Raw genomic sequence first — 27,931 nt, 5'->3', positions numbered from 1 at the left:
ATTTATGCAATATAAGTGTACGTACGCAGGCGCGTGTAATTTGCGGGTTTTATACCAGCTGCGAAATTCAGCCCTTTTTCTTGGTGCGGCGCTTCCTTGGCTCTGAGACTTTTAAAGAAAAAAATGTTGACGGTGCAGCATTATACAGAGCGACATGTTCTGTGGTCGTTTTAAAGTTTGGACGTGACACCTGATCCATTTCAGGTGCTGCGCAAGTTGTGAAGTTGTTGTGGTTGGAGAAACCTGGAGGGAAAGATTACCGGGGGGGGGGGGAATAGTCCTGAAAGCTGCAGGGCAGCTATGTTCGTTGGATCCTTCTGGTGGGGCTTTCTTTTTCTGTACGTTGTATTCTTGATCTGTGAATCCACCTGATCTCCCATTCTGAGGCCCTCTTCTTAAGGGGGCTGTTCCAACTTTGCCTGCCTTGTCGTTCCAAGAGGCGAGGTTTCAGGTGGAGCGAAGAAGCATACGCATGTGTTTAAAAAAAAAAAATCAGGCCGACAAACAAAAAACCTTGTGACTTTTTGTTTAGTTGGAGAGAACCTGAATCAAACTATTCCACACAGGAAACTCGTGGTGCAAAGGGTCATGGGTGATTGGCATGCACTCATGTGCTCTGTGTGTACAGGCCTGGTGAAGCCACAGACTCTCTCTGCTTTTCCAACACTTGCAGCAATTATAGATAAAGGATTACTACACGTGGCCCGATACATGCATCTGTCTCGGAATATTTCCAAGGCTGCAATTTTAGTTGTTTATTTTATTATTACATTTATATCATATCTTTTATCTTCTTGCAAGGCACCCAAGGCAGGTTACATGGCCCTCCTCCTCTTCCTTTTATCCTCTTCTGTGAGGTGGTTTAGGCTGAGAGTCCATAGAATCATAGAAGAGCAGAGTTGGAAGGGGCCTACAAGGCCATCGAGTCCAACCCCCTGCTCAATGCAGGAATCCACCCTAAAGCATCCCTGACAGATGGTTGTCCAGCTGCCTCTTGAAGGCCTCTAGTGTGGGAGAGGCCACAACCTCCCCAGGCAACTGATTCCATTGTCGTACTGCTCTAACAGTCAGGAAGTTTTTCCTGATGTCCAGCTGGAATCTGGCTTCCTTTAACTTGAGCCCGTTATTCCGTGTCCTGCACTGTGGGAGGATCGAGAAGAGATCCTGGCCCTCCTCTGTGTGACAACCTTTTAAGTATTTGAAGAGTGCTGTCATGTCTCCCCTGAATCTTCTCTTCTCCAGGCTAGACATGCCCAGTTCTTTCAGTCTCTCTTCATAGGGCTTTGTTTCCAGACCTCTGATCATCCTGGTTGCCCTCCTCTGAGCCATGACTGGCCCAGAGCTGCCCCCCCCCCAGTGAGCTTCATGGTGAAGTGGGGACTGTCTCCCGAGTCCCAATCCAGTACTCTAACCTCTACACCACACAGGCATTACACAGTGGGCCTGTTCAGACAACACGCTAAGCCATGGTTAGGCCGCTAACCCTTTTGCTGCAAATGGTTAGTGGGCATGTTTAAACTGTGGTTATGTAGCCACCATGGTTAGGAATGGTTCACACAACACGCTAAGCCATAATGTTTAGCTAAAATGCTTAACCACTGTGGCTTAATGTGTCATCTGAACAGGGTCATTTAGCATTTAAGTAGGTCTTTTATCACTTTTATCAATTGCATGCTTCTTCAACCTGGGGCCCTCTAGATGTGTGGGGCTGTAACTCCCATAATTCCTAATCAACATGACCAAATTATGGACGTTGCAGTCCAACGCAGCTGAAGGGCTCCAGGTTGGAGACGTGTGGGATACATCATATGTTAATCTTTTGTGAACCTCCCAGAAAGCTTCAGCTGTGGGGCTGTATAGAAATGTAATAAATTATTATTTTCTCTCTCTTTTCTTGCTCCTGGCGGTTTTTCTAGAGGAACATGTTGGGCTTTGCCAAGCCATGCTGTCTTTTACTGATTCAAAAATCTCCTAACTATTGCACATGTTTTAAGCAGGACTGCTTTCTGGAGGTTGGTGCGGATGTATTTTGGTAGGCCCAGTTTCTGCAGGTTTTCTGTTAAAAAATTGGATGTGATGCCTTTGACTGATTAACAGAATAAGTGTAATTATTATTATAACAATAATAGTTGTTGGTTTTGTTGTTATCTCAGCAACCAATCCTTGCAGCAACCCTGCAAGGTAGGTCAGTATCATTATCTCCATATTGCATATGGACAAGACACACACACCCCAACTCGCCTCTTACTTAAATCCGGCCCTCTCAAATTTTAGAAAAGGAAGATTTAACAATATACCGAGAGATCAAAGAATTTGCTATTGTGGAGTATAAGAGGTGGAGGGCTCAGCTCATTATATATTATATTGCAGATTATACAATAGCCCTAGGAATAAATATTTAGCTAGGTATTTGGCCCCTGTGATGCATCTAACGGACCAAGCGAAATTAGGCTACCTACTAACTGCAGAGAAATCAACCCTACTGAATTTGGCCTATTTTGCAGTAAGAGCTGCAAAAATTAGGAAGGAACAGGTTCAGGTGTTGCCGTAGAAGTAGGATACGTATATTGAAGAAGATGTGTGTTGATGGGAGTAATTGCTGTATAGTGCACCGCAAACTGTAATTTTTTAATTAATAATGTGTGATAACATGTGTGTTTGGCTAAAACCCATTTAGGGTAGCCATGAATAGAATTTGAATTTGAAAAATCCGGCCCTCTAAGGCAAGGGAAGAGCCTCGTGTGGCGCAGAGCGGTAAAGCAGCAGTTTCTGCAGTCGAAACTCTCCCCATGGCCTGAGTTCGATCCCAGCGGAAGCTGGTTTCAGGCAGCCAGCTCGGGTCGACTCAGCCTTCCATCCTCCCGAGGTCGGTAAAATTAGTACCCAGCTAGCTGGGGGAAAGGTAATCATGGCTGGGGAAGGCAATGGCAAACCACCCCCCTATAAGGCCTGCCAAGAAAACGTCAGCGAAAGCTGGTGTCCCTCCAAGAGTCAGTAATGACCCAGTGCTTGCACGAGAGGTTCCTTTCCTTTCAAGGCAAGGGTGGGGCATTTTTTTCCCCCACCTGACGGCCAGAGTCCATTTCAGAAAAGCGCTCAGGGACTAGATTTGTTCTGGGGACCAAAGGCAGAACGGCTGAGGCCAGAAATGCCAACCAACCGACAGCAGTCACCAGCATATATTGTAGCTTAAAGCGCTTATTGCTAGTAACTAGGCCGTAGGAGAGAAAGGGGGGGCAGGGGCTTCAAGGAACCAGGAGGCACAATTTTGGCCCCTGGGGCTGACCTTCCCCACTCCTGCTCTAAAGCCACCTACTGGTGGAGGTAAGATTCACACTGGTGACTTTACAGCCCATAGCGCCTGCTCTTCGTCACTAAATCCCTCCCCAGGAGTCCCTTGCAGGAAATGTGCAATATGTGAAGCCCTTTCTGACTACCCCTATTGCACATCCTGCTTGGATCTCCTGATTAAGTTCACACCCACCCACACCCTCATCTACGTTGCCTCCATCTCTGGGCCCTTGGGTGCCCCGAGCACTCCGGGGGGGGCGTCTTCCAGCACGCGCCCCTTTCAGCTTGTAGTTCCGGAGCCTGGACGGAGGGCCAAACGGCCTGGGTTAAAGCCCACCGGTGGGGCAAAACAGGGCAACAACAAGGCGGGGGCTAGTTCAGCTGTCATTTTGCCCAAGTGCGCAGCCCTGCCAAGAAAAACCCCTTTGATTCACATCAGAGCAAAGGAAGCTATTAAGAAAAGCTTTGTTTTCCTGGATCTCTTCCCCCCCTGCTGTTGACATTCAGTTGAGAGAGAGCGGGAGCGAGAGAGGAATTGGTTGCCAAGTTGGCCGCACCCATGTCGTCTTGGGCCAGCGCCACGCTGCTTATGAACACTCTGTCTAGAGGTCACATTCAGACGAAGCAAACTTCTGGGTCACCCAGGGGCAGGATCGGCGGCGAGGGAGGGGTGGAGGGGGAGGGAGAGAGCCGATTACGCACGGCTCGTTTTGCTTCTGCCTTGGAACAGAGGCACCCTCCCTCCTCCTCCTCCTCCTCCTCCTCCTCTTCCCTCCTGCTGTTTCCTCAGCTGACATGATGAGCCAGTGAAGGCTGCACCGCTGCGGTCGTCCGTCTGTGTTTTTGGCAGCGCCGTTGAGCATCTCCCGAAATTCGCCTCTCCTAGCCACCTCCTCCTTCTCCTCTCCAGCACCCCGAGCTGCTGAGCAAGGCAGGGGGAAGATTGCAGACGGAGTTCGGCGAGGGGGAAGAGGAGGGGGGGGAGAGGAGAAGCCTAACCAATCCGAAAGGACTTTCCAATCCACCTTAACAGATTGCAGTTCCAGGCAGTTTGAAACCTCGGAGGAGCGAAGCAGGTGGGAGCCTTGACAAAGAGGAGCGAGCAAGACAGAGAGCGAGAGAGAGCGAAAGAGGGAGCGCTGTGGAGTTCGTCGTTTCCCCGCCGCCGCCAGCCAGCCAGCGTGGAGGTAAAAGCCGCCAGAGAGCGGTGCGAAAGACCGGCATGGGCGCTGCGCAACTTCGTGCCAAGGGATCCAGGAGTTGCTGACCTCTGGCCCAGCTTCGGATTGTTTTTCCCTCGCTTCAGCCAACTCTCAGAAGTGCCGGAGGCTGAGATCCCTCGATGAGCGCGGCATGGCTCTTCCCGTTGGCTTCTCTGGCTGCTTGGAGGGAGTAAAACCCCCACAGGAAAGCAGAAAGGCGAGAAAAGAGGCCATCTAATCCATCACCTTCTCTTCGCTTCTCACGTGCGCTCTCTTTCGCCTCTCTCACGACTCCCGGAGAGAACTGCTCCTTCGCCTGCTGCATGTTTTCAGTAGATTTGTCAGCAGGTGAAGCTCGGAGAGAATGTAAGTCTTGGGTCAATCAAGGGAGTTACCCAGACGCCGTGGCAATGGTGCCAATGGGAAATGTGTGTGCTGTGGGGCGGGAAGGCTGCCTGCTTGTGTGTGGGGTGTGGGTGTGTGCGTCTGTGTGCGTCTGCCTGCACGGGGCCCAGAGTGCGTGGGGGAAATACCCCGGAAAGTGATGCGATACCGAAACAGCAGTCCCCTGAACGCGTGAGCGCCCCGAACCGACTGGGATCCGAAGCGCTGTCGTAGTTTCTTTCAAGAACAGCAGGAGGAAAAGTGCTGTTTTGTAGAAGGCAGCCCGAAAGTGTACCTCCGGCTCAACGTGACAGCAATTTATAGGACGTATGCCAGGAATTTAATTTCTATGGGAGGGGGGAACATTAGGGAAGGGATTTGGATGACACCGTGCTCGGCAGGGGCCTGCTTGTGCCGTGTGAGCGCACAGGGTGTTTCCTGGCAAGTCTGAGGGTGGCTGCTGACATCTCCCTCCCCGGGCGGGTGTGGATAATTATAGTTTTGGGAAGCAGGTGCTGGTGTTTTGGTTTTCGTTACTGTAAAGATAAGGGCAGCTGTATATACCAGTTTGCTCCTGCAGAGGAGACTCGGGTGTGTACGCTGGAAACACAAGACCGCCCCGTCCGCATGAGAGGGAAACAGGACACCTGCGCGGCTCTCCCTCGGTGGCCAGGAGTGTCAGTTGCGGGAACGCCATCAAAGGCTCCCGAACACTGATCCTGCCGGGCACGCGCACTGAGCCGTAAACCACGATGGATTCGCCAGGGTGTTGTGCTTCTGTGCGCGCACACCTGTAAGAATGAACTTTTCTTTCTTCCTTATCTTTTTTGTCTCATCGTGCTTGTGAAGGCCTTGTGGGTGGTGTACGCGGTTCGTTTGGTCTCCCTTTCCCTGTCCTGTTCTCACAACAACCCTGCGCGGTAGGTTAGGCTGAGAGAGGATGGATGGCTTAAGGCAGCCGAGTGGGGAATTTGAACCCCGGGCCTCCCGCAGTTGTAAATCCAGCACTTTAATTGGAAGCCAGTGTGGCACAGTTGATAGGGTGGCAGATAGCATTGGCGAGACACGTGCTCGAAACCCCACCCAGCCATAAAGCTCACTGGGTGACCCTGCAAAGAGTCATTCTCGTTCGGTCCAACCTACCTCACAGGGTCGTTGTGGGGATGAAATGGGGGAGACGGACCGTGTGTGCTGCATTGAGCTCCTTGGGGAAAAGGCGGGCTATAAAAGAAATTAATAGTAATCGGGACGCCACACTGGCTCTGGAAAGGGTAGTGGATGCTTGTGCAACATGTTCACAATGCAAGGGCCAGCTGCAACTTTGAGAACTGCTTGTCGCTCTAGCACTTGCTAGTGTACAGAGTGCTTTGCAGCATCACAACAGCCCTGTGAAGTAGACCATTAAATATTCCAATTTTAACAGAGGAGCAGCTGAAGCTGAGAGATCCTGAGTAGTCCAAAAGTTCATATGTTTTGGGTGGTGGTGGTAGATCGGGTGAGGTCAGGTTTGCTCAGTCCCCTAAGTTTGCTCTGGCGCTATCTCTCTCTCTCTCTCTCTCTGTCTCTGTTAAAACTAAAGATAAGATTGAAGGACATTGCTGTGCATAACGGCTAACTTTAGTATTTGGTGCAAAATTCAGCATGCTGAGAAGCTCAGCTTTGTTCCTTCTGCAGAAATACAACATCAAGGTTCTAGTCCTTTTGCTGTTATTGGTAAGCTAGGCATAGAGAATGGGATGTCCGCCATTTCCTCTAGTAGGTGGACTAAGTTACAAAAGATAAGCAAAAATGTGCAGTAGCTTAATTCCCCACAAGTGGAAGACAAGGAGCGAGATAGGTTATAACATTACTTCCTGATGTGCTAGCCTTCTGCTTGCAGGGAGCGTGTGTCTTTGTGTGCATGTGTTAAAGAAGCGTTCAGAATGTGCATCTCCCTCCTACAACCTGGAGGCCGCATCGGGATTCTACCGCTTCATTCTCCTGCATTTGTAGGTCAGGCCTTAACGGTCTAGGAATATGAAGTGCTCTGAAATGAGAACATGGGTGTCTCCCTGACTCCTAGGACAGAAGTAGCCTGCAGATGACCCGCTTGACCAGAGCCGGTCCACCTTCCCACCCCAAAACAATTTTCCCTAGACCTTCCCCAATTTGAATCAAGCTGATATATAACATTTTGCTCAGAGTTTTATTTGTAAGACAAAGTCTGAAGTTGTAAGGCAGGGTTGGGGGGAGGAGGGAAAAAAAGGATAATTAGCACACCTAGAGGCAGATTGCTAAGGGGCTATAGGTCAGCACCCCATATGCTCCAGGTAGGTTTATTGATCAGAGGTCCCAGCGCATGGTCTTGAATGCACATGCTGCAGCTAACTTGCTGAAGTGTAGGGTGCAATCCTGTGCATGGTTAGACAGGAAAGAGCCCTACAACGTGGTGGTGTGGCTGGAGTCGTCGGGCTCTTTTTCTGTTTAAACATGCATAGGTCTGCGCCCTTAGCAGGCATGACTCCGGTCAGTTTCCAGGTGGGAGATTACCTGGGAGTCCCGAGGTATGTTGCCTTTCAGCACCTGAGACAAAAAGTAGGATATCAATGTAATGAATAAATAATAGACTCTCCAATGTTGCTTGCTAAGATGAATGGCCCTGTAGAAAAGTACCCAGGCATGGCTGAGCATTTTAGATCTCCAGTCTTCTCTCCCAGGTGTTTTAGCCTGGCTGTGGGACCCAGGTCTTTTTAAGCAGATATGTCTGCCCTGTCCATAATCCATACCAGCCAGTCAGAGACCAGGGCCAGGGTTGAAGCAGGCAACAAATTATTATTATTATTATTATTATTATTATTATTATTATTATTATTATTATTATTAATTACATTTATATACCACCCCACAGCCGAAGCTCTCTGGGCGGTTTACCAAAGTTAAAAACAGTGAACGTTAAAAAGAAATATACAAAATTTAAAACCATGATGGTCATTTTTTGTCATGAGTGTAATGGAGAAATGTATTGAGCTGCCTTATTCTGAGTCAGGCCACTTTGTGGAACCCCGCTCACTTCCTAGAGTGGTTTTCTCATCTCTTCAACCTTTGCGCTATTTTCCCCCCCCCCATAAAGTCAAGGAAACCCTTTTTTTAGTGCAGCTTAAAAGGCATCCCCAGCTGGGTGAGTAATTTCATTTCGGGTGCATTTTAAATTTTACAGTGGATCTTATCTTGGGCTTCCTGCTGGGTTTTATACCAGTTTTACTGCTTCTCCTGCATGTTAGTTTAATGATTTTATCACATAGCATTTTCGCCGTTTTATTGTTGCGGACACATTTTTAATTTTAGCATTTCATTTGCATCGTAAGTTGCTTTGAATTGGGTTTTGTTTGTTTGTTAGTTAGTTTTTTTGCAGAAAGTGAGTAGTAAATCCCTCTGTGTGTCTGCTCACTTCTTGACAGCAGAGACCAAATGCAGACATTATGGATTGAATCCAGACTTAGTCATACTTCAAGTGCGCCCATTGAAATCAGTGGGATTTACATTAGTGGCGAACTTAAGTGCCGTTGCTTTCACTGGGCCTACTGTAAATATGACTAAGTCTGCACTCAATCCGTTCTGTATATCGACATCTATGGGGAGACTAATTTCTGTCACAAGTGCCAAGCTTCTGACTCAACGGATGAGCTGCATGGAGGGGGTTGGACTCGATGGCCTTATAGGCGCCTTCCAACTCTACTATTCTATGATTCTATGTCTACAGATGTTGGCTGGTATTCCAGGGTTTTTTCCAGTGCATGGGGTTCCCCTTTAGAGCAGAGGTAGGGGGTTACCCCAGTCTATTTCCTAACAGTTTGTGCACTTAGTAGAAAAGATAGGCTTAGTTTCAGGTGTCTGAAGGAGTTTCACTGTCAACAGAGTGAACCAGCACTGTAATCAGCCATCATAAGAACATCAGAAGAGCCCTGATGCTGGATCAGACCAAGGGTCCATCTAGTCCAGTACTCTGTTCACACAGTGGCCAACCAGCCAGGGATGAACAAGCAGGACATAGTGCAACAGCACCCTCCCACCCATGTTACCCAGCAACTGGTGTACACAGGGTTATTTTGCCTCGAATACTGGAGATAGACACAACCATCTTCCCCTTCTGATCACACTAACCTTCTCTTTTTTACAATTCGTGAGGTCCTCACATCTGTTTCTAAGGCGACAAATGTGTCTATAGTCCCAGGTCTATACCTCCTCCTGCATAAACCTCTCAAGGAAAAGACCATAAGCCACCTTGAGGACCATTTTTGATAGATTTGGTACAAATCAAATCAATCAATCAATGGTTTGGTGCCAGAGCACATGCTTTGCGCACTGAAATTCCGAGACCCACTGCTAGTCAGAGAAGAGAATACTGGGCTGGATGGACCAGGTGACTTGTGAAAGGGACCATAGTTCAGTGATAGAACACATTGCTTTGTATGCAGAAGGTGCCCAATTCAACCCCTTGCATCGCAAATTAAACGAATCAGGTAAGAGAACCACTCATTGTCGTAGTAGACCATTCTGATCTGAGCTAGACGTGCGAATAGTCTGTCCTGGTATAAGCAGCATCACAGATTCTTCTGCATATTAAGTTCAAATTGTCATCTACAAGCATGCAGGGCCTTTTCAGTAGTGGCACAATCCCAACACACCTCACTTCCTAGGGAGGCCCGCCAGGCTCAGTCACTTCAAGCATTTAGGAAGTTAGATAATACCTTTCTAGCATCTGAACTTTGTAACGTATTGATTGTGTTTTCCCTCTTTAGAGTTGGTCTTTTTATTACTCTCTTAGAAGGTCAACTACCCTGGGGAAAGGGGGGTTGTCTGGGGGTGAGGGTGGGCAAAGGGCATGACATTAAAAAAAATAAATCGCTAGCAAAGTTTACTTTGGTATAGGATTTGTAACCAGCTTTTTTGTTTTTGAGTGCTTTCTCTTGAGTTGCATTGACTTGCATTTTTATCTGGAGTGTGTGAAGCATGTGTGGACCCGTTCCTTCCCATAACCGCTCCCTTACGCAGCTTTCGCCAGCTCTGGTCCCTCAGGGAGTCAAAGTAGGCGGAGTTCACAGGCTCTTCCGTCAGCCTAAAACTTCCACCCGTGGCCGTGATCCTCAGGGAAGAGTGGGCTACAATGGGGAACAACCCCTCTGAAATGACAGAAGATGTCATCGGCGTGAAGAACTTTGGGGAAAGTTCCCTTGCCATTTTCGTATATTCCTCTTCGTTTCCGCACCCTTATACTGCTTTTACTAGTCATAGGAAGAGTCCTATGGACCTACACAAGGTATTGCCCGCTTGATATTTTCAGCCAATTGCCTTTATAGCTTCTGAGGTTGCAGTAAGTGTTGACCACATGCTTTACACCCATCTTTGCAGCCTTGGGGGCTAGAAATGTGATAACGTTTTGAAGATTTTCAGCTGATATTCTCAACCGAAATGTTGTGTACAGGCAGACCTGTCTTTAAAGAACCTTTCAAGTGTCCTCCTTTCCTAAGTTATTGGAAGGAGATAGAACAGGTCCCAGTCTCTTACAATCCGCTGGCCATAGATGCCTTTTCGCCACTTTCCTCAAAAACAATAGTTCCCAAGCTCTTCTCCAGGCCCCAACTACTTAGCTCAATATCTGGTTCAAACCCTCTGACCCGTTGTATGTATCTCTGTGATCTACAGGTCTTCTTGAACATGGGCGCAACTGGTCAGCCATTGCCAGAATGGTGGGATCCAAGAGCGTCTCACAGTGTAAAAATTTCTACTTCAACTACAAGAAAAGACAGAATCTGGATGAGATCCTACAGCAGCACAAACTGAAAATGGTAAGTCTCGGCCTTGCAGGGGAAGCCTCTGGTATTTGGGGGGACACCCTCACAACGTTTGAACCTGCACAATGTGCACGTTTTTCAAAGCACGGATCCGTCGTAGTCACGGTTTTATATTTTTAGGTTTGTCTTAAGCGCTCTTGTTTTAAAAAAAGAAATTGAATGCATGAAGCAGCCCTTAGAGTAGAGCTCTGTGTCAAGGTGTTTCTAAGCTGCAGTTGAGAGCAAAGAGGAAGTATTTGTCATTTTGCAGCGTTGTCGAAGTGTGCAGCTGTGTGTGGGATGCACACACAGGCAGTTGATTTCTTGAGCAGAGTGAATGTATTTCTGGACCCTAGCAAGCGTTCACACACAGTGTGTGTGTTGCGTGTGTGTGTGTGTGTGTGAGAGAGAGAGAGGTCTTTCTTGCCATTCAAAGCATTTTCATCTGAAGCCTGTACTAAGTGAAGGCCACACTCTCACTCCTAAGGTGGCAAAGTGAGCTGGTGATGACAACTTCAGTTATTTTTGGGTGCCCCAGGCGATATTGACCTGGATGTCTTGGGGCACCTTGCCCTTTGGATGCTACTGGGTTGAGCTACTTTTATCTGTCGTGGTTGTTGAGCCTTCCCCCTTTTCGGAAACGGTGAGCCTCTCTCGTGAAGGTTTCCACCTTCTCTTATTTATTTATTTATTACATTTTTATTCCACCCAATAGCCGGTTCACACAAATTAAAACCCGTCCTGCTCCTGTGCCCTTTAACAACAGCCTTACCTGGCGCCCAGAAACAAAGCAGGTGAAGCTATAAATGGCATGGAGTGAAGTTCTAGGCGAAAGGGCGCCTGCCTTATCTGTTTATGCGCCGAGCTGCTGTTAAAGGCTCTAGGGCAGAGGGGAAAGGCGGGTAGCTGATGTCCTTTCCCTTCCACCTCTGGGCCGAACCTTATCAAGATGGGATCAAAGGAGGATTGGAGGGGGCAAGGCAGGGAAAGAAGCAGATTAAAACCATGCCAGTGAGGAACGGGGCATAGCCTAGGGAAGGAAGAGGGAGGGGGGAAAGACAGGATGCCGGTAGGGAGAGATGAGGAGAAAGGATGCAGCAGAGGGGGCAAAGCAAAGGCCTCTCCACCGGCACTGCTCTCCTAGTGCTGCCAGAAAATTTTGTGGTCTTCTGGGGGAATGACCAACAGCACCCGACCCCCTCAATCTCTCCCATAACTGTCTTGTCCCTGGGCACCAAAGGAACACTCAATGGAGGTATTTTAACTCAGTTCGCACGGCACCTGACGCGTGCAGGAGGGGAGAAACACAATGACGGCACGGACTTTGCCCAACGTAATGTAAAGGCGGGACAGGAACGTAGGAAGCTGCCTTATACGGATCAGACCTTTCAGTCTAGCTTAGTATAGTCAACACGGACTGGCAGCCGCTGTCTGGGGTTTCAGGCAAGGTCCCGGAGGCGAAGGCTATCCATGGCTACTAGCCCTGATGGTTGTGTGTTATCTCCAGTATGCAGGGCAGTAAGCCTGTGTGCACCAGTTGCTGGGGAACATGGGCGGGAGGGTGCTGTTGCACCATGTCCTGCTTGTTCATCCCTGGCCGACGGCTGGTCGGCCACTGTGTGAACAGAGTGCTGGACTGGATGGACCCTTGGTCTGATCCAGCAGGGCTCTTCTTATATCCTTAGGTTCTTTCCCAGCCATACCTGGAGTTGCTGAAGATTGAAGCAGGGTCTTCTGAATGCAAAGCAGCTGCTCTACCACTCAGCTGTTCGCTTATTTTAAAAAATACGTTTAGGCCACTTTTAAAGGTGAAATCTTAGCTGTATGGGGACTACTGCCGTGGGGCCACTGTGTTGGGAATTGATCATACATGTCGTTCCAGCCTGAGATCTGATCCTTGTCGGACAAAATTTTGGCAAGAGGCGACGCTCCTGTGCCAGGTGGAGTTTGCCCACAGTACCGTGATCCGTTTCTCCCCTTCTGCGTAGTAGCATCGCGTTTGTGTAGATTAGAGCCCAGTGTGGCTAGAATTTGCTAGCGCTCTGCAAGCACTTTGGAGGCGCAGCGGGCTGCCCTGGAACTGCCGAGCGCTGCAATTATTATTATTTCATTTGGAAAAGCATCGCGGGGGTCCTGGTCTTCAGTGCTAATAGAATTCCCCCACCTAGCCCAGGGGGCACTTTGAAAACGCCACCGAGCGTGGCCGAATGCCGGAATCTCTCCAGCGTGCTGACAAGCGCATGAGCAAAGAGCCCATTAGTCCCGCCAGGAATTTGATCTCCTCCTCAGATTTTTAGGGGGGATCCTCAGGAGTCAGGATAAGAGAGGCCATGGATGTAAGTTTTACAGATCTGCCTCTAAGATTGCGACTGCGAGTGTTTTAATGAATGGGGGTGAAGGAGCAGTCTGTAGAGAGAACAACAACATCATCATCAACAACAACAACAACAAAGATGCTTCATGAAGAATAGAAAGGAACACAAAAAGGGTACCTTCCGCCCCTGTTCCCATTAGATGAATGTAAGCAGCCTGCAGCTAAAAAATGGACCAGTTGTTTCAACTCAGTCTTTGAGATTCAGCGTTTATCAGCTTTGTACTTTTCTTGTCGTGTGCGTTTCTCCCCTCCGTCCATTTCCTCTCTGTATCCCTTCTTTTCTGGTTCCTCACGTGACTTTCTCTTCCTAAGAAGAGCCCTGCTGGATCAGACCAAATGCCCACCTGGGTTCAGCAGCATCCTGCTTCTCACGGTGGCCAAGCAGATGCCTGTGAGAAGCCCACGGGCAGAAGATGAGTTCAATAAGCCCCCTCCCACAGTAACTGGTATCCAGTGGCATGGCGCTACTTCTGGTCCTGGAGGCAACATATAGCCATCATGTCCTCATCCATGAATTGGCGTAAACCCCTTTCAAAGTTATCTAAGCTAGTGGCCGTCACGTCTTGTGGCGGCGAATTCCGAACGTTAACTATGCACTGCATGAAGTAGTACTTCGTTTGGTCTGGCCTGAACCTGAGGCCGATCAGATTCACTGTTTGTCCTGGGGTTCTAATGTTATGAGAAAGGAGAAATCAAGATCCCCCTTGCTCTTCTAGGTCACACCTTGTCCACTTTTCCTAGGCCCAGCGTGCTTCTCTTGACCTTCTGCTTTCCTAAGCCTCCATTGATTCTACTCCAAGGGTGACAAACCGTCCATATGGTGTTCGACTCCCAACTCCCATCAGCTGAAGCCAGCATGGCCAATGATGATGGGACTTGTAGTCCAGCAACGTGGGGGGGTGGGGAAGGTTCCCCATCCCTGTTCTACCCCTATCCTTTTGTAAGTCCTTCCCAGCCCCAATCAAGAACTTGAGTAGTTTAGCCAGTAGCAGTCAGAACCCGCCTCTGCCTGCTCCATCTTTCTGTGACATCAGAGTAGCTCAGCCAATCTGTCAGCAGCTTCTTTCCTCACCACAACCCCAAAATCCTTGAATGTGTTACAATATAGTTTTGTAACTGCATTGTACAATATAGTTATTGTACAACCCTTCCTTCCATTTGATTTTCCATTTTACTCACGAAAATCTTGAAATCACGTCATGGAGCACCATTCAGCGATATCATTGGTTTGGGGCCCGTCACTGTAATTTCCCCCATCATGTTTGCATTTCAGAAGTCTTACTTGCATGTATGTTTTCTCCCCCTGTAGCGCCAATTAATTTCCCTAGCATCCGCTTCTCGGATGTAGCATCTAGAGTCCTTCATGCTAATTGTTCAGCGTCTCCGTCTCTCTAGTTTATGTCATTAGCCTGGATTGATAATTTTCTTTGGGTGAACAACTTGAAGCTGAGGGAGTTTTGGTTTTTTTGCATAAGGACAATGAATGCTCAGCTGTTTCGGGTTGTTGTTCTTTTTCCCTTTTTTAATTTGCTATTGTTTGTTGGCAACAACAGATGCCATAAAGCTGAATACATAGGGGACAGACAAAAGCTGTGGTTAATCTAGCATACTGTTTTCCTAAAGATGTGCTCCTTTGAGTGCATGTGTGCGCACACTCAAATGGGGTAGCCAAATTGCGGAGGTGTTGAACAGCAGGATTTAGACTGCTGCTTAGTATCCACCTGATCAGTTATGGTGAAAGGCAGGAAGCCAACTGCAATGTTTTCCACATTTTTAGTAATGACTTGGAGGAAGTAGTGGGGGGAGAATGCTTATCAGATTTGCAGATGACATAGAATTGGGTGGCATGCGAATATCTTGGAAGGCAGAAACGAAATTCAAACAGATCTTGATAGGTTAGAAAACTGGGCAGAAAATAACAATAAAAGTCAACCGAGACATGCAAGTTCTGGGCTCCACAATTCAAGAAGGACACAGACAAGCTGGAGCGTGTTCAGAGGAGGGCAACCAGGATGATCAGGGGTCTGGAAACAAAGCCCTATGAGGAGAGACTGGAACAACTGGGCATGTTTAAGCTGGAGAAGAGTAGATTGAGGGGAGACTTGATAGCACTCTTCAAATACTTAAAAGGTTGTCACACAGAGGAGGGCCAGGATCTCTTCTCGATCCTCCCAGAGTGCAGGACACAGAATAACAGGCTCAAGTTACAGGAAGCCAGATTCCGGCTGGACATCAGGAAAAACTTCCTGACTGTTAGAGCAGTACGACAATGGAACCAGTTTACCTAGGGAGGTTGTGGGCTCTCCCACACTAGAGGCATTCAAGAGGCAGCTGGAAAACCATCTGTCAGGGATGCTTTAAGGTGGATTCCTTCATTGAGCAGGGGGTTGGAATCAATGGCCTTGTAGGCCCTTCCAACTCTACTATTCTATGATTCTATGAGACAAGTGCAACGTTTTTAAGAAAAAGAAATTAAATGCACAGGTATAAGATGGAGGATATCTGGCTTGGCGATAGTACATGTGAAAAGGATCTTGGAGTTGCAGTCAACGTCTAGCTGAATGAGTCAGCAGTGTAATGTGGCTGCAAAAAAGGCAAAGGCAATTCTAGGTTGCATCAATGGATGTACAGTTTCAAAAATCACAGGAAGTAAGAGTTCCTCTCTACTCTCTGCTGGTCAGACCTCGCCTCAAATACTGTGTCCAGTTCTGGCCACCGCACTTTAAGAAGGATTCGAATAAATTGGAATATGTTCAGAGAAGGGCAGCAGAAATGAGCAGGGCATGAGAAACTAAGTCCTACGAAGAAAGATTGAAGGAATTGGGTATGTTTAGCCTTGGAAAGAAAAGACTGAGGGGAGAGGAGATGTAATAGCACTCTTCAAGTATCTAAAGGGTTGTCACGTAATAGAAGGCCACAACCTGCTCTCCGACCCTGGAGGTATTCAAGCAGAGACCGACCAGCTGTTTGTCAGGATTGCTTTAACCTGGATTCCTTTCCTGAGCAGGGGGTTGGGCTTGATGGCCTCAATGGCCCCTTCCAACTCTGTGATTCTTTGTGGAGCACTCACGTGATAAAAGCAGCCCACCAGTTGCATGCATCCTCCATACAAAAAAATATCTCGCACGTAGAACCCCAGCATGGTAGGAAGAAGTGGCTGAGACTCCTCTCTCCCTGAAAGGTTAGCTTTCTGTGCTTCTCTTAATGACCAGGGAGATGTTTTTATTTATGACATTTTTATCCTGCCTTTTTTCCAAATAGCACAAAATGGCAAATGTGGTGCTTGTGTGGATGTGGGTGTGTCCCATCCCAGCTTTCTTCTCAGAGTAATATGGTGAGATAGGTTAGTTTGAAAGAAGAAAACTGGTCCAAGATCACGCAGTGGTCTTCATGGCTGAGCAGGGATTTGAACCCAAGTCTCCCTAATATAGCCAGTGCATTGGAGCAGTTAACGTGTCAGAAGAGGACTGTGTGGACCCAGGTTCAAATCTCCCTTTCTCCATGATGCTCAACTGGGCGATCTTTAGACTCTACTTCACAGAGTTGTTATGAGGATAAAATGGGGGAGAAACACGTACACCATTTTGAGGCCCTTGGAGGGGAGACGGGATATAAATGTAATTCGTAACGAGAATTTTAAAAACAGCAGAAGATCCAACATATTCTGCCCACTACGCTACATTGGGGGAAGGTGATCCTTTGGATGCGCAGGGCCAGATTGCTTGATGCTGAAGCTGCACTGTTGGTTTTTCTGCTATTAAAGAAGAAACGGTGAAAGCCAGGCCCTTCTTTCCAGGTGGGGGGGAGAGGCGCCCTGTCTTGTGACAGAGGGACTGTGTCTCCTGTTCCCAGCGAAAGCGTTTGATCAGCAGCCAAAAGGAGCATCTGGCTTCACAGCCCTACCTCTGCGAGCTTCCTGTTTCTCTCTCCCGGCATAAGACAGCCTGTCTGTTTCCACAGCTTCCCCCCACATGCTCCGAACGTTTAGCTTATAGCTTTTAAGGGCCTGTCCTTTTGTTTAAAGAAAAAATAAACCTCACCTGGAGAGACTCTGTGCCGGTTAAAACGGAGCACCAGGAGGGCACTGGAGTCCTCCCGCACAGAGAATGGGTTGTCTCCCCTCCGGCTGGAGTCCTTGCGCTGCATAGAGAGGCCTGTGTTCTCTCTAGCCGGTCGCTTTTCTAAACGTAGAGGGAGAACCTTGCGGTGCAGTACACATCCAGGATTATAACCTGCATTGTTCCTCTTGAAGGGTGGCTTTTGGAGGTTAGAGCTTCTGCAAACCCCTGCCCACTTGGAGTTTTCTGCCGGGAAGCAATTCGGTATTGCAGGTAATCCTGGGAGGTCTTTGATAGGGGGCGGGGAGAGAAAGAGGCTAGATTGGGATCCAGTGGTGTTTTGACGTAATGACAAAACCATGGGTTGTTTAACCCATGGATTGTCAGGGACGAGCAAAAGCAAGCTGCTGTCGGCATGCTCACCACTTCTACTTTGCCTCCATTTTCCAAAATCACCCATTCCTGGGTTGTTAGTCGTGACATCCAATCCCAGCACACAGGGTTGTTGAGCATTATACAACCCAGAGCTTGAACCCATGGCTGTTGTTTGGTCATCATAACTAACAACCCTGGAAAGGAGCAAAGCAGAAGTGGCAAGTGGGCAGGAGGCACTGTGCTCACTGGTTCCGCATGAGCCCACCAATTCATGGGTTATTTAATATTGAGGAGAGAACCCAAGAGCCGTCCACTTCTCACAGTTTGAGAACTGCGGTTGTAGGATTCCGGCTGCACCGCAGCAACGCTCCCCGTACCGGGCGCATGGATTACACGGTGACTTTTAATCGGATGGCGGTCTCTTTTCCCCCTCGCCTCCTCCCAACTGCACCGCAGCAGGAGCCATTCCGGGAGAACATCTGTCAACCGAGAGCAGTGCATTGTTGGAAGGCTCGCTCCAAAGCCGACTCCCCCGGCCTAATCTCTTGCTCCGTCAGTTCGCATGAGTCACGCAAAACGCGAGTAAGACGCAGCAAGGCCAAGACCACTTTGCCATAGTAACGAAAGCGTCGCGGCGCTGGCATTAGCATCATCCAGTGCCCCAGCGATGGGCTGTTTCTATCGCTGATAATGAGCACTTATGGAAATTGTGTCCCTGGCAGGAGTTCAAGTCCAGCAAGGCTTTCCTCCGAAGTGGAAGCGACACGCCTGACATGCCAAAGGGCTTTAGAATTGTTTGTTCGGGCTTTTTTTTCCCCCCCCTTTCTTTTTCTTCTTTCCGTTTTGTTTTTCCTCGCAACCGGCCTGTGAGACTGGGCTGCGGTCGTTCCCATTTCGCAGAAGGGTCATTGAGGCAAAGTGAAGTCGCCTCCGACGCATGGGGAATCGAGGCAAAAGAAAGCATACTGTGGAATTGACCGAAACGGAAAGCGAACGAACAGCCAGCTTCAAAAGACGCTGTTCATTTGCAAGCACGTTCCCAATTTCTTGTCATGTTTAATACTTTGAATGCCACGTAGTCTTAGGACTAGAAAACCGTTCCAAAGTGTAATTCAAACAAGGTGTCATAAAATGTAAATATTAAGATTATATGCAGCCCACATTATAACATCACAGAATATTCTCTTTTTTTTTTGGTAAGAAAGTGCCCAATGAAAAAACAATCTAGATCAGCCTTCCTCAATCTTGTACCCTGCAGATTTGTTGGGCTACAAGTCCCATCATGCCCAGCCATCATGAGCATTGGGCTCAGTGGCTGGGGATGATGGAAGTTGTAGTCCAACTCATCTTTGGGGGCACCAGGCTGGGGAAAGTGCCGTAGATAGAGAACCAAATCATTTCTTTTTAAGGTCTTCGAACCTCGGTTGAGTGGCGCTAGGCATGACAAGAAATGTTTGCAATTAACCGAAACCATGCTTTTAGAATCCTTTTGAAATTTGACTTCTTGTTTAAAAAACCCCACAACAACTCCCCCCACCCTGCAGAATTTCTTGGCCCAAGGACCATCCAACACGCTAATGGGTGATGTGGAACTCAAGAGCCGTCCTAGGGAGCAGGTTTTATGGGTTTTTCAGAACTCCTTTTAATACTGCATTGGACCCTTCTGTATGATTTGGATTCAGCCATGACCAGAATGGTGCAGGGAGCAATTTTGCCTGTCCCGTAGTGCCAGAACTAGCTCTGGATGTCCTTTTCAACTCTGCAGTTGGCACATGTAGAGATGTTGGAAATGCAACCAGTGCCCTGATCATATCTATGTTAAAGCCCACACCGCACAAGGGAGTCAGCCCCATATTTATTTATTTGCAATATTTATATACCACTTCGCATTTGAAACAAATCCCCAAACAGTCTACATTCTGCCGTTGCTGCTGTTTTACTGGTGACTTCTGTCCTTTCGTTTGTCGTTCGTTTTTGTTTTATTTGGGTTACTTAAAATGGTTTTCTTGTTTCCTTTTCATTTTGTTGTTTTCAGTTTGTTTTATTACTTCATTGAAGCAGTTTCTGTTCCCAGCTTTGCGTCATTAAAATAGGGGTGCGAAACACCTTTGTCTTTGAAGACATCTCTAATTTCCTGCGTTTTTTCCGGTTGCAATTTACCATTATTTCTTTCATTCCATTTATATCCTTCCTGCCCCCTTCTCCAAGGAGCTCGGACCATGTGCATGGTTCCCGCCAAACTTTTATTCTCACAACAACCCTGTGAGGTAGATTAGGCCAAGAGATATTACAACAATTGTGTGGGATGATGCCACACAACGTTGTCTTCTTTGCAATTTTCCCCCCAGTTTGATGTGTGTGCTTTTTAGGACGATTTTAATTTGAGGAACGGATTTATTTCGGATTAATGTACAGCTGCCACACCCACCAATTTCCCTTTGGAATCTAAGCACCTCCTGGACCGAACATTGACTTGAACACACTCTGCGGTTGCAGTTTGTAGATTTCCAAGTTTGCAACGTGATGTGTGGAAACCCGCCCACCCCGCCCACCCCTCCAAATGCATTCGACAGCATGTGTAAAAAATGCACATGAAAAAATGCACATGGAAAAAATGCATGCTTTGGGCAGATATGCACAACAACGCTTTCATCAATGGGAAAAGAAGCGTACATTTCAAAGATGCACACACAATGGATGTGCCTATTTGGAAAAATGAGCACAAAATACACACAAGTTTTTACATGAACAGAAGAAAAAAGCTTGCAGTCTAATACAGACAAAATGAGCTTCGCAGTGGATTTTTGCAGAACTTCGGGGAGCTCAAGTTTCGCTTGTCCATCATCCCTAACTGGACGAGAGCTTGGTTCCCCCCATCCCCTCTGTTTGTGTGCCTGAGTTGATGAGATCGAGACCTTGTGGGCTACCTTTGCCAGACAGGAGGAATGAATTCAGAAGAAACACTTTGGTGCTTGTAGAATAGACCGTTAGCAAAGACACACAATCCAGGCACTGTTTTGTCTAAACTCTCCCTGATGTAGAGAGTCTTCCCACATCTTTTCTCAGAAAAAGTTGTGTTGCCTTAATGTATTTGATAAGGACTGGATCAGAAACAAGCAGCCTTTCATTGTCATGCCTGGAGTGGGGAAGAGGAAACTCTTTGGTCTGCCTGAAGGTGGTTTTTGGGTGGGGTGGGGTGGGGTGGTAAGAACATAAGAAGAGCCAAGCTGGATCAGACCAAGGGTCCATCTAGTCCAGCATTCTCTTCACACAGTGGCCAACCAGCTGTCAACCAGGGAACCTCAAGCAAGACATGGTGCAACATCACCCTCCTACCCATGTTCCCCAACACTTAGTGCATACAGGCCCACTGCCTCTGATACTAGTGGTGGCACTTAACCATCCGGACAAGTAGCTGTTGATAGGAAACCATAACAATTCTCTGTGATCAGGTGGCCAGGTCAGTGTTTCTGTCAGACCTTTTGCATCCTTTCATTATTGGCATTGAACATGCCCAAGTATGTCATTCGTTGTTGTGCGCATGGAGGCAGACGCAGAAGGCAATGGGCAGGTTCCTACTAGTTGTATTTATTTAGGCAGCGATGGTGGGAAAACAGCATCAGAGCTGAGACTCTGTTCTTACAACCCAGACTGAGCAGATCTTTGAAAGGCGTCGTCCCCATCTCCCTGACCTATCCCATCAGGTGTTTCATAAAGGCCTGCGTACAGCGACTATTAGTACTTGGTGTTGCTGTTAACAGAGCTCTTTGTAGCTATCACCTCATTCACCTTTGCAACAGTACTCCTTTGATGAGTCATTATTATACCCATTTTACAGGTGGGTGGAGAAAACTGAAAGATGGAAACTCGCCCGAGGGCCTTGGTTGAGCTGGAGATGACTTTAAACAAAAAATTGATTTATTCGCTTTTAAATAAATAATAGGAACCAAAGCCCCTGAGCCTATCTGCAAGTCAAGGCATTAGAAGAGCCTTGCTAAAACACATACAAACTAGGCCCATCTAGTTCAGCAACTTGTTTCTAGCAGTCAGCCATTCCGACACCCATGGAGATGATGGGAGTTGTAGTCCAACAGGTCTGGAGGGCAAGTGATTCAGGGGAAGCTGGCTTTGACCCATGAGCAAGCTTGGCCCATGATCCCCCTGAACACAACCTAAATCCCTGCCATCAAGCCCAACTTCAAGACCTGCCGTACTCTGTTGCAGGCTTGGACACATAGTAGGCTTGGACACTGTACCCCCTTCAGTTATGAAAAGGTGCAGTGTGCATTTAAAACACCATTTCCCTCCTGTGAAATAACCAGAACTAGGCCCCTGATGCTTTCCCAATCACCACTCCCCGTGTATTTTAAAAGGTAAAGCTGCCTTTGACCCGTGCCGGTTAGGTCATTAATGTTTGACTTGGTACGTGTGTCTTTTGTACTCCTGCAAAAGCCTTCCGCTCCGTCCCTAATAATGCTTTAGACCTTGAAATACATTTTGTCAAAATGGTTATTAAACGAAAGGAAACTGTTTTTATCTTGGTATTAGCTGTTACCAAGATTAGTTGCAGCAATTTTCCTGTTCTTGACATTCAATATCTTCATGAAGGTAATGTTTCCATTTTGGTTTGAAAGGGAGAATGTCTCGGTTAAGCAGGCATTGGCAATTGTCAGGGGGAGGGGCACTTTTTATGAGTACTGACTCCTATGCCTTTAGCAGTCTGCACAAGTGTTTCCCAGCACGGAGATAACAGTGGCCTGGTTCATGCATAATGTAATCCATGGTTTATTTAACTCATGGTTTGGTGAATTCCAGGTTGTCGTGATGTATGAACATGGCCCTGCTAACAAACCACAGCCGTTTGACCATGAACCACCCAGAAAGATAACCATGGCCTGCTCAGGACAATAGCTTACAGTGCCTATGTTAAGAATTTTGCACATTTTCTGGCTACTCTGAGATACAGTCAGCCTGGCCAGATATATAAAATATTGAGTGGTTATAAGCAATAAAATTGAACTAAACTGGACAACGCATATCCTGAAGTGTAGTGGAATTATTAAGCAAATTCGCCTGTCGAAAATCTGGCTGGGCCTGCCCTAGCACAGGTTGGGAGAAAAACACAGTTGGGTTTCATTTCTCCATCTGTATAATGGGAATATTTAGCACCTACCATTTCAGTACTGTGAAATGTAGGAAATGCCTTCTACCAGGACAGGCCATTTGTCTGTCTGTCCCAGATTGTCTGTTCTGTGGCTCTTTCTTTCCATAGTCTCTCTGGGCAGAGAGAGAACTTTCTTACCACCCGATCCCTTTGGTTTAGCTGGAGATGCCACAGGTTGAATCCCAAGAATTTGGTGTAAGGATGTTAAAGCGGTGTGTGCGTTAAAAATGCTATAGGCAGTTGTAGTGTGCGTGTGTCTGTTCCCCTCCCTCCTCTGGCACAGCCTTAATCGCTTCAATGGGGCATTCCTCGTGACAGCTTAAAACCCAAGGTGGGGAAGGAGCCTCTTTCAGCCCAAAGGCTCCGTTCAGTTTCCGAGAAGCTCCTGTGGGCTCCGTTCCAGTAGCGGGTAGGCCCAAAGGCAAACAGGCAAGGCCAAAAATATCAAAAGATAAAACCGCATTGTGGCTTAAAGCTCTCACTGCCAGCAACGAAGCCTTAGGAGAGGCACTTCAGTATTTTAGCATTGGGCTGGAGGGACAATGCGCAAAACCACCCAATGGTCGGAGGCGGGAGGAAAGGGGCGTGAGGCATGGGGAACCCTGGAGAGGCTGGATTTGACTCACAGGCCCGAGGGTTCCCACCCCTGGTGCTGGGGTATGTGCGGATGGACTTGGACAAACCCTGCCTCAGGATGTGTATTCTCCAAAGCAAGCTCCCCCACCATCCCACCCACGCCACCTTGCTGCTCCTAGGCTCCAGTGAACTCCCGTCCTTGTCACTCCTTGGCTCATGCCTAAACAGTGCTCTCCGTTGTCAGCAGCATGACAACAGTGTGCATGCACAGCGCTCCGCCCCTTGCCAGTTTCGAGAATGGTCGTTCCAAGCCCCCCCACCCTACTTTTCTGCAAGAGTCCCTACTTTCACCTACCCTCTGACTTCTCCACCCACATTTGGATTCCCTGGAAATCCACAGGTACAGCACCCACTTTACAGATATTGGGAACAATGACGGGAAAGTAATCTGGCCACGACTGACCCCTGCTTGTTTTCTTGCCTGGCCCAGGAGAAAGAAAGGAACGCTAGGAGAAAGAAGAAGAAAAACCCCGCCGTCCAAAACGAGGAAGCTGCCTTCCCACCCGCAGCCGAAGACGAGGAGATGGGTCAAGACGGGTCGGGCACCAGTGGCAACGAGGAGGAGATGGCCGAGGAGGCAGAAGGTAAGGTGCCTTCCTCAGGGCAAAGCTGAAGCCTGTGGTCCATTTGAGGTAGGCGAAAAAGCCAACCGGCAGCCGTCTCCCGCTGAGGGAGATGGCGTGAGAGGCTTTCTCTGTAACCCGGGAAATGTCACTGCTTCTGTGTGTCTGCAAGAGCAGTCACCAGCAGGGAGGGGAGGAAGCCGGCACCCTGAGGATGTGCGAGGGTGGGACTTTCGCACGGTGCCAGAGATGCAGAAAAGCTGACATTTGACTGCCCTCGGTCGGGCCAGCGCGGCAAAGAGCCGACCTCGGTCACAGAGATGTGTTTTGTTTGCAAAGTCTTTCTGAGCGTTCCTTGATTTCAGGAAACGAGGCATCCACCAGGAAAGCCTGGCTGTTTAAGTGAACATGCACCGTTCCCAGTAAGGGTGGTGCCAGACGGGTACTTTGGCACTGGAAAGGTGTTCTGTCACGGTTGAGAGTCTTGACTTGCTCTCCGCCTCTTGAGTCAGTTTATTGCTCATTAATATCTTTGCCATCTTCCCTGATTGACTTCTTCTCTCTCTCCGTACTAAACCCTGCTTGCGCATGGTCCAGACGAGACGTGGTGCCCTGGGCAAAAGCAGTTGCACGTCTAGCTCCCTGTTTCTCCCTCCGCAACATCTGTTAGTCCTTGCCTGTGTTGTGAACTCCCCAGAGCTGCGGGTTCCCCCCCCCCACCGGCAGCATCCACTGCACGGTGCGCAGCAGAGGAGGAGGATAACGAAGCGCTGGGATGCCACAATACGAAGAAGCGCTATTAGATGTTACGGAGATGGAAACGGAGAGATGAGTGCAAAACTGCCATTTATTATCGCATCTTGTTTTGGTCCTTTGTAGCCAATGGACTACAAGTCAGTGCAGTATTGTGGCCTAGGTCCATTCCAGGCAAGTCGTTTTCATGGGCCAGTTGGCATGAGAAAAGAGAGATAGAGACCAGCAGCTGGCATGAGTGTGTGTGCGTGTGTGTGTGTGTGTGTGTGTGTGTGTGTGTGAGAGAGAGAGAGAGAGAGAGAGAGAGAGAGAATGTGAAGGGTAGGGTAGGGTAAGAGGATGAAATGAAAATTGTCAGCCATCGCTGTTTCTCACTTGGGAGCAGAGCCAGCAAGCTTGGGGAAAATGCATGTAATTTATAACAATCACCCCATTTAACTTCCGTGGGAGTGATTTAATAACTTAACAACCCCACCCCCCCACCCCCGGCCATGGAGAGAAGGGCTAATGACATACGCAATTGGAAATCTTTTCAAGTCAGTGTTGAAAGTGACTCATTACAAAGCAGTTTCTAGGTAAATTTTCTGTGTCGGAGCCATAGGCATGACTCAGAGATGCCCAGTGGGAGAAGACGAAGAAGAAGAAGAAAGCAGGTCTCGTTCAGACTGGGACGTAACAGCAGGCTCAGATTTTTAAGGACACCCTCACTCCACCGTCACGCGCGCACGTCTGCCGCGAGGTGAATGGTTTGGTGGAATTGGGAGCTTTGCAGCTTATGACTTAAGGCACAGGGATGGCTGTCTTCTCCGTAGTGGGGTATCGAACTGCATAGACCTTTGAGACAAGGTGGCTGAAATGTCACAGGAGCAGAAATGTCAGGTCAGCCTTCTGCTTCAGCAGTTTGTCATTTGACATTTGGAAGGCATTTCAGCATAGTGAATACCAAGGGTGTGTGTGTGTGTGTGTGTGTGTGTGTTCAGCAAAACCTTGAGACAGTTTCATCACACCAGGGTTCCTCCCTCATTTGCATCCTTCCTTATCAGCTGCCTCCTGCAATGGATTTGCAATATCAGATACTTTTCTCTCCCACCCAACAATTCGTCCCACTCTGGAACTTTGCTGCCTTGGGGGGAAAAATGATTCTCGGGTCGAACCCCAAACCTGATGACCTTTTCCTGATCTGAAAACAAAGATGGGTACATATTTTTCCCCACAGCAGGGTTTTGGCTAAATCCATCCCAGCCTAAATACTGTAAATTCTTTCCTCGTTGTCTGGTTTTGGGGAGGAGTGGGGGACTGCTCTTCACAGTTTCATGGCGAGTAAATAAACTTCAGTCATGCTTGGAATTTGGTTGGAGAGGCCAAAAAATGTGAAATGCTTTGAGATTTGCCCAGACTGTGTGGACACCATTCCCTTTTGAGTCAGTCCAACATAGACTCCAAAAGCACTTTTGCTGCCTTCACAAGATCTGTATTTGTGGCAAATTCCCGCCTACCTAGCCATTTTTGTAACGTATTTTCATCACTCCACCACCACCCCTGCCCCGGCTAGCATATTTTGAGCCAAAATCCCCTCAAACTACAAACGCCTCACTTTGTATCCAGATCCCTTAGCACCTGGAGGTTTCTGAATATGTTGCAGAATGGGATGAGGTCATCTCCCCACAGCCCAGAATTCTGGCTTTGTGCCTCGGTTTCCCCTCCAGTTGTGACAACACTTGTTGAAATCTCCATTTTAAAAGCGCACACACAAATTCACTCCACCATCCATTCAGTTCCTTTCTTGGATGTAAGCCCAGAGCCAGGGCGGGGTATGGGACTCAGTCCCGTTTCCGCCTCACCAGAATTCGAAATCTTCTTGTTATGAGCCAAAAAGGATATATAAAGATACACACTATAAACTTTTCTTCCACTGTGCCAAAAATTCCAGTTCCTTCTGCGTGGTCTCTGTGCGTCCCACATACAGGTTTCTGTGCCGGCATAGAGCCTCTTCCAGGGCATTCTAGATCTGAAAGACATATACCGCCCAGGGAGCTATTGGGCAGTATAAAAATGCAATAAATAAATGAAAAAAATTGGTGGGAGGTTTGTCCCTAACCTTAGTGCACATGCTCAAAGGGCACGTAGCTCCTGATTTTCCTCCTCAGTTCCTTTTAGACAGCAGCAACATTGAGGAACATTTTCCATCCCTAGCAGTCGGTTGGTCAGGGATTGATCTGATTTCTTGTATGGCAGGCTCTTGGCTCTGTGCCCATTTAGGACCAGTACCTAGCTCTCCTGCACTTGGGGAAATGCTTAAATGACCCAACATCGTGGTTCTTCTTCGTGGTCTCTGCGCATCACACATACGGGCTCCGCATCTGCATAGTTGTTATTATTATTATTTATTTATTTATATAGCACCATCAATGTACATGGTGCTGTACAGAGTAAAACAGTAAATAGCGAGACCCTGCCGCATAGGCTTACATTCTAATAAAATCATTATAAGACAATAAGGAGGGGAAGAGAATGCACCAAACAGGCACAGGGTAGAGTAAAACTAACAGTATAAAAGTCAGAACAAAATCAAGTTTTAAAAGCTTTAGGAAAAAGAAAAGTTTTTAGCTGAGCTTTAAAAGCTGCGATTGAACTTGTAGTTCTCAAATGTTCTGGAAGAGCGTTCCAGGCATAAGGGGCAGCAGAAGAAAATGGACGAAGCCGAGCAAGGGAAGTAGAGACCCTTGGGCAGGCGAGAAACATGGCATCAGAGGAGCGAAGAGCACGAGCGGGGCAATAGTGTGAGATGAGAGAGGAGAGATAGGAAGGAGCTAGACAGTGACAAGCTTTGTAGGTCAACAGGAGAAGTTTATATTGGATTCTGAAGTGAATTGGAAGCCAATGAAGAGATTTCAGAAGTGGAGTTACATGGTCAGAGCGGCGAGCTTCATTCGGGAAACTGAGAGGAATTTTGGCGGGAATCCCAACCCCACCATCCCTACACGCATACTCCAGGGGGTTCCCACATAGTCCCTCAGTTCTTCGTTGACCGCCATTGTGGCAGCTTCATCGTAGGAGACCTCTTGGTCCTTGACCACACCGAGAGACTTCTTCAAAATAATATTTTGTTCCGTTCTTTTCTGTGGGCGAAACCTACGTAATTTGCCCTTGCCCATGTGGTCGGTTTACTGAAATTGCTTCTAAGCAGCTTTGGGGAATGTTTCGTGCTGGTGTCTCCGGCGTGGTGCCCAAGGGAACTGGTGTGCCTGCAGACACCGCTCTTCCTCACCTCCAGGTTCTCACCTCCTTCTGATTTCAATTTTATGTCGTAAGTGCTGCACA

General features: G+C 47.9%; 1 protein-coding gene across 7 annotated transcripts in view; it reads left to right on the top strand.

Moving 5' to 3' along the window:
- Positions 1-27,931, top strand: part of NCOR2 (nuclear receptor corepressor 2) — a 298,769-nt gene that overhangs the window by 208,949 nt on the left and 61,889 nt on the right. For all 7 annotated transcript variants that reach the window (XM_063143816.1, XM_063143815.1, XM_063143819.1 and 4 more), the window contains 2 exons: positions 10,560-10,702; positions 23,725-23,878. In XM_063143816.1, coding sequence (XP_062999886.1) covers positions 10,560-10,702; positions 23,725-23,878 — 297 coding nt within the window. The remainder of the gene's footprint in view (positions 1-10,559; positions 10,703-23,724; positions 23,879-27,931) is intronic.

This window comes from Elgaria multicarinata, chromosome 18, assembly GCF_023053635.1.
Source record: "Elgaria multicarinata webbii isolate HBS135686 ecotype San Diego chromosome 18, rElgMul1.1.pri, whole genome shotgun sequence".
Classification (NCBI taxonomy): domain Eukaryota; kingdom Metazoa; phylum Chordata; class Lepidosauria; order Squamata; family Anguidae; genus Elgaria; species Elgaria multicarinata.
This window is presented reverse-complemented; position numbering and strand designations above follow the sequence as displayed.